The sequence below is a fragment of the Limulus polyphemus genome, unplaced genomic scaffold (assembly GCF_000517525.1).
Source record: "Limulus polyphemus unplaced genomic scaffold, Limulus_polyphemus-2.1.2 Scaffold1660, whole genome shotgun sequence".
NCBI lineage: Eukaryota > Metazoa > Arthropoda > Merostomata > Xiphosura > Limulidae > Limulus > Limulus polyphemus.
This window is the reverse complement of record NW_013667270.1, coordinates 150,545-157,675: the sequence shown is the minus strand read 5'-3', so window position 1 is coordinate 157,675 and position 7,131 is coordinate 150,545. Positions and strand designations below refer to the sequence as shown.

At 34.0% G+C, this 7,131-nt stretch overlaps 1 protein-coding gene across 1 annotated transcript in view; it reads left to right on the top strand.

Moving 5' to 3' along the window:
* Window positions 1–2,259: 2,259 nt before the first annotated feature.
* Window positions 2,260–7,131, top strand: part of LOC106464461 (cyclic nucleotide-gated cation channel alpha-3-like) — a gene marked incomplete at its 5' end in the record, with an annotated part of 12,131 nt that continues 7,259 nt past the window's right edge. The window contains 2 exon segments of the mRNA NM_001314154.1: window positions 2,260–2,555; window positions 6,405–6,710. Coding sequence (NP_001301083.1) covers window positions 2,260–2,555; window positions 6,405–6,710 — 602 coding nt within the window.

Below are 7,131 nucleotides of genomic sequence, written 5' to 3'. Positions count from 1 at the left end.
TAATTCAAGCTCAATAACGTGTCCACATACAACCACAATGTTACGTTAGAACGTATAGGCTTCTAGAAGCACTGGGGATGAAAGCCACGAACTGTAGATCGTAATCTTTGGCAATGTGCCTTAATAAGATATTGTTACAAAGACTGTCTACGTGAAAACATGATGCACATGATCAACATATAGCATGTATGAACGTACTGTTGTGTTCTCACCTGTGTATATTGTACCCTGGTGGCTCAGTCTTGAGGGTTTAAATGGAAAAAAATCAGGATTTCATTATGCAACTTTGCTCTTTAACATAAAACAAACAATACGTATTTCTGAACAATAAGCGTAACTAATCGTTTTAGTTCCGATGTCATACTTTACATTAAAACGTTATTATTCATTTCAATCAAAATTTGTGTCCAAATTATTCAAACCATTTCTTTAGTGAATATGTAAATGAGGCTTTCCTTAAATAAAAAAGATCCAGAAGTGACTACTGATTCAATCAGTAATTAGTCCTCTGGTGTCTAAGCGGTAAACTTGAGAGTTAATAAAGTAAGAATTCGAGGTTCGATCCTAGTTATGAATACATTGCAGACAATCTGTTGTGCATCTTTGCGCTAAAACAAACATTTGATCAGTAAAAGCACAAATTAACTGAGAATCACCACATTTAACAACATCAATTTCGTTTTGTTTTGTTTTTTACGAAAACAAGAATAGAGCATTCAAGTTTCACGTTTATTGTAACGTGTTTTTATACAGGCCAAGAAAATGGTGCAAGAAAGCTATTCATCTCAGCTTTAGAGGTTTTTTAAAAACTACTCAACTTTTCCAAACTTTTGACATTTTTCTTAGATACGTTTTTGTTGAAACAGCACAATCATTATACAATTGTTTGTTCCAATTAATTAACTTGAGAATGATTTATTTATAATGTTGGAAGTCTAATATTCCATAAAGATGGTTGTTCTCGCTATGTCGTATTTACATCATACCTCTACTTTAACTATAGCATGTGTTATTTGTTTATTTTTTTATATTTTCATTCAATATGCTCAAGATTTAGTGAAAGGATACTGGTGCTTTGGCTTTGCAGGTTGTATTGCGAGCTTTTACATGGTTTTTATGCATATAAAAGTTTTATTTTGAGAAGCACAGAACCTTGATCATGGACTAACTAAAAAAGTACATTACTTCAGGAGCATTTATCACGCGTGACATGTTGTTAATGAGCTAAACTAGAATCAACCGCTTCTAAGAATGATATGCAGTTTTGTTTTGTTTTTAGTAAAAAAAAAAAAAACAGACAAAAAAAACTAGTAGGTCCAAGTTGACTGGAATTTCAGAGGTTGCGTCGTTATTCCACTCCGAACTGAATAGTTAATGATAAAACTTGAACAACGTGCTGTAAATACAGCTAGCTATATTATCCTACTTTTTCAATGTCATGCTGGTGATATTTTCGCTAGTTTTTCACGCCTCATTTATGCATAATTTTCTTTTAAATTACGTTTTACTCTACGATAAAGGAAGAAACAATTCCTTATAATTTTATCCAGTTTTCTAAAAAAATTATTAATAGTTTAAAAACAAAGGTTTGTTAAGGATAAAAAATATAGTAGTTTCGCAATTCTAATTACATCTATTAAATATCTTTTATTACAAGTAAAACTTTACTAGAGAGAATGTAGTTTTGAAGGATTATTCGATCAAAATATACAGCTATGTCTCTGATATTATTCAAGAAACAAGGTACTTATTGTACACACAAAATAACGAAGAAGAGCGTACATTTTTTAAACTTTGTCAATCTCATAAATTTAATTGGCTTAATTTTTAGTTAAACTTTAGTACTATTCTTATTAAAAAGTTTGATACTTAATAAAAACATCACTTGTAGACTACCTACGTGAAAATGTCAGTAAAATCGATGAAAAAATATCATCCGTTTTCAGAAATTCAAATTAAGACTCTTTTCTAATGTTTCTTTGTACTTAGAAAAATACTTAAAAAGATAGAAACCTAAAAAAAATGTTATTTTGTTTACTTTATTAATATCTTAACTAAACTAGCACAAAAGTGTTTTATCTTCTGGTTTAAGAATGAAACTAGTTAAACATGATAATTGCCTTTTCTATTCGTCCTTTGTTTTAAAGTTTGATCATTTGTAAATTACCTTTTTTTGAAGTTATGTATATATATATATATATGTGTGTGTGTGCTTTTACAATATTACTTTCAGTATATTGATAATTGTCAATTTTTTTTAGCAAGGCTTGATGTCGTAAAGACTTACATGCGCATGCGTAGAGTACCAGACCATCTCCAGAACAAGGTGATTAAATGGTTTGATTACCTTTGGGTGACTCAGAAGTCTTCTGATGAGGACCGCTCGGTGGGATTTCTTCCGGATAAACTCAAAGCAGAAATAGCTATTCACGTGCATCTAAACACTTTGAAACAAGTTGAAATTTTCCAGAACACAGAAGCTGGGTTTCTATGTGAATTGGTATTGCGATTGCGGCCTGTTCTTTTCAGTCCTGGAGACTATATCTGTCGTAAAGGTAATTTAGGTATCAAATTATTATCATTTTGTTTTTTAAGCTGTAAACGCTAAAACTAATTTCACAGAAATAGTGCATCCAACATGTTATATAAATGTATGTAATATCACTATTCTCCCAAAGGTGTAATGAGCAGTTTATAGTACTGTTTTCTTACCACAACACAACGATCATTAAAACCACTAATGCTATCATGAAGAGAAACCAACTTTTTACCACTTTTGTTACCTTTTTATAGACGCCAAGCAGCATCTAAAGTAGAAATTTGACAAACAGAATCTATTTCAATACCTGACTTATTAGAGTTTTCTTTACGCTTAATTTGATCTTTAATCTTTAAGTGTTCCAATGGTTTGAGACGTTAGACCGCTGAATAGGCTGTGCACTTTAATTTCAGTGTAGATTCGTTTTAAAGTTAAATTTATGTAGCACTAAGAGTCTGCCAAAGCCTCTTTGGCGGCAAATACTTCAAACTACAGATAGCTGTACTTGAACTATAGGGGAAACTTTGACCTGATTGTTTAACTAAATGTGTGAAAACCATTTCTTTCAACCTGAAGATTGCATTTTTTCTTAATCAGTGAAACAATGTTTGTACTGATAGAATTTGGTCTACACATTATTATTTCTATCAATTAACTCCTATATTCTGAAATATGTGTGGAATTATAACTTAAGTCTTTTGAAACACCATATTTTTTACTGTTAAATGTGTTAGATGTATGTGAGGAACTATAACACATGTTTTACATTGTTTATTGTAGTAACAGCCCCATTTATTCATTGTCCTTATATTGTTTAATTTTCCTTGAATTCAACTGATTTGAGAACTAGGTGACAACCAACAGATACTGACCCGTCATCTGGAAGCCAACTGTCTCACAAGAGGTAGAAGAGAAAGTTCCTTTACTGATGTTACTAGTAGCTCTATGCCTGTACACTATCATACTGATTACCCGACTTTTGCTTTTCCCAGTTACACAACATGACATCTTGTTTTCCAGTACATTCGACCTTTAAATGTTGATGAAAACCTTCCATGATTGCAGTATATGAGTGAAGAGAGTTGTGCTACATTTGATAAAGGGGATTATTGTGTGAGCTTCCTCACTCAGTTTTATCCCTTCATGGTTTGCGTATAAATTCATGTGATGATCTTAACACGCAATTGCTTTGCTTTTGGCCATAGATCTGTGGACCAACCACTGTGAATTTCGTACAGAACTGCTTGTAAATCAGCTGCAAACTTTATGTTGGTGGCACTGTCTATTTGCAGTTTCAGCAGTTAAAATGAGAGCTTGCCTTATGGCTTCTAGCTCCACTATTGATCATCTTGTGAGAAGCTTGAATACTCCATTAGTCTTATGCAGAATGTTGTTCTTCTATACGATGATGAATTCTCAACCAGGTCTCTTATCTGTTATGTAGGAGCCACATGACAACAGATGAATGTCCCTTATGGTCATTACATAGGTAATGGTATGCTTTTCTGCTTCACCATCTACCCAATTTACACATTTTCTGTCTAGGCTAATTTTCACAGATCTCACTGTGGCAAAATGTTTATTCCACGTGGGAACATTTAAGATATAGTGGTGACCAATTATTTCAGTGCCATCTGTAACTCATATGTCCAAACATAGGTGTCTCCTGAAGCATCTCTTAAACACTCCCCTGTTTGGATGTTGTCTGTAGGTGTTATGATCATGCTAAGCTCGTCTTCATTTTCCCTTTCTGTGTCCATTAACTTTATTTAGATCGTACTTATTCCTATCAGAAATTGACTCATATCAATGTAAGCATAACAAATTGTTGTTTACTATTGGTAATCAATAACACATATATATATAGAAATAGGTTTTGTTTCTTACTGGCAGCATATTACTTTCTTCCTTCACCTGTTGGGGGTTTACTTGTTCTCTAATATATCTCCTGGTCTTCTGTTCTTTCCTATTCGTTGAACACCTGTCTTTTACATTCCTTTTTAAACCCATTCCGAAACGACCTCTTTTTTCTGACCTTTCTGTATATAAGATTATAGTTTCATAAGCATAGGAGATCTTGTCATTTCCATACTGGCTGAGCTTAGAAAGGAAGCACTCACCCCAATCATTTTCTAGTGACCTAGAGTGCTGTAATCCCCTAATTCCTTAGTGACTGACCTAAAGTTGGCCACATCTTTCTCACCTCTTTCAACTTCAACTGGTGTGATGTTCCTTACACCAAACTTCATAATAATTGAGTTGTTGTGAAGCTTTACTGGCCAAAAGAACAAAAAAGACAGTGGCTCAGTGATGGAATGCATGGTCTTTACACTGCAAGGCCGTAGTGAATAATTTTATAAGCACTATTAGTGCACTGTGATGTTGCTGAGATCTGGGAATTGTTGTAGGACCTTGAAGGGGTGGGCAAAGTACACCTTATGACCATTTTCAAACATTAATTTTGCATTGTTTCAATCTTATCTAGCTGCATAGCTTTCATACTGATCATTGGTAGTGTATATTCCAGGATGGAATAGATAAACCTTTTCTAGAGTGTAAGCAGGTGATGTTACTCAGCTATATTGTTTGCTTCGACTTTCAAGAAATTGATGCCTTTGATAGCTCGGATTGTCTTGCTGTTAATGTGACTGGTGAAGTTGAATTATCTGTCAAATGTTGCTCCAGTGCTTATTCCAGAGGGATAGCAGTACCCAAAAGATGGTGATGGTTTGTCCTCATTAGCATGTCTGTTATTGAGTCTGGCTTCGGTAGGATTGATGACTATTCCTGTGTCAAAGCACCATTTGCTCACCCTGCTAAGGAATGTTTGTACTTTGCTTTTTATTTCAGTTTTGCAAGAGCCTCTGCTGTATTCCAAAATATTGTCAGCAAAGGTAATCACATAACATCTGGTTAGACTGACTAGATCCATGGTTTAGACGTTGAAGAGTATTGGTGATTGTGGTGATCCTTTGGGTATTGATGATGATCCAGTCTGATTGCCAGCTTCCATGCTCCATGAAACTTCTTCTGGCAGCTAGTGCAGCTATGATTCATCTTACCCATGTTACATGTTTGCCTATTCTGAGCAGCTTCTAAGAAACTAAATAATGATAACTTGTACTAAATCTACACAGTATGTAATTCTGCAGTAAACATAAACACATGGCACATGTTTAGTTACACCTATAAATTAACTGTTAGTAACTGTGTAATGTATCTATTTTTAATCATGTAGGAAACGAGCACTTATTAAGAAAGGAAGACAAAATCTCTCACAATGTATATTAGACTACCATTAAGAGGTATGTGAATAAAAAATCTCCCATCTAGCATGAGATACATCACTAATATTACCGCTATTACGCATCTGAACCAGTTAAGTCAGGTGTACTTTTTGTTATACAGTGCTAGTCAAGAGGGGGGGGGTAGTTCTATTTTTCATATCAGTATCAACTTCCAGGACACTCAAAACAAAATACCACCTGCCCCAACAGTGAGAGCCTATAACCATCCCTGCTTTTCCTTTGTATTTAATGCATTTATCTTTTTCTTTTTAAAATCTCTGTTTTATTTTAAACTAATAAAACTGTCTACACTTACTTCTGGTAAAGATTGATATATTCTCTTAAAAGATTCATATTGATAGTTTTAAATATAATGTGTGTTCTTTTCTTCCATCTGTAAAAAGCAGTATTCTATTTTCGTTGTGATATGCTACAAACTGTTCAGACCTTTTAAAATCTAACCATAAACTTTCAAAAAGTACGTTTACCTGAGTAGTTGGGAAAATTGGAAATCTTGGAACTATCCAAACAATTATTAATTATTTTATTTGGATTTGTTGTTGTTTTGTTTTTTGCAGGTGAGGTTGGGAAGGAGATGTACATAGTCAATAGGGGCCGGCTAGAAGTAGTCACAGACAATGGAAAGACGGTGCTTGCCACCCTGAGGGCTGGAAGCTATTTTGGTGAAATCAGTATTCTGAACATGAGCACAACAGGCAATAGACGAACAGCGTCGGTACGGTCCGTTGGCTACTCTGACCTTTTCTGTTTAAATAAACAAGACATGTGGGATGTACTCAAAGATTACCCTGCAGCACGTGATCGGTTGGAATCCATTGCCGTGAAAAGACTGGAGAAGTATCGGAAAGATCCGCTTCAAAATAGTACATGAATTATTGATACTTTTTATAAAGTAGTTACACAAATGTTCAGCAAAATTTGTTTAGAATATTTATTCACAAAGTTTTATTAGAAATGTTTAACCTGTGAAACTGTGTTAGGCCCATGCAAATGACAACAACAACAACTACAAAAAACAAATGCACACATCATTTCTTACCTAAAAGGAATTAGTAGAAAACATAACTCTGGCAGAATATTTTATATGCATATCGAACATAATAAATATTTTCTTTAACTACGATACTTACATAAACTAACGGTTTCTCTAACACCTATCAGGCAGGCGGTAACACTGCTTGTGTAGGGATGGTTCGGATTGTTCATCGAAATAGTATTTTAAATAGCTCTTCAATAGATCATTAGAACTTTACAATACTATACAGTGTTTCCTTTTATAACAAT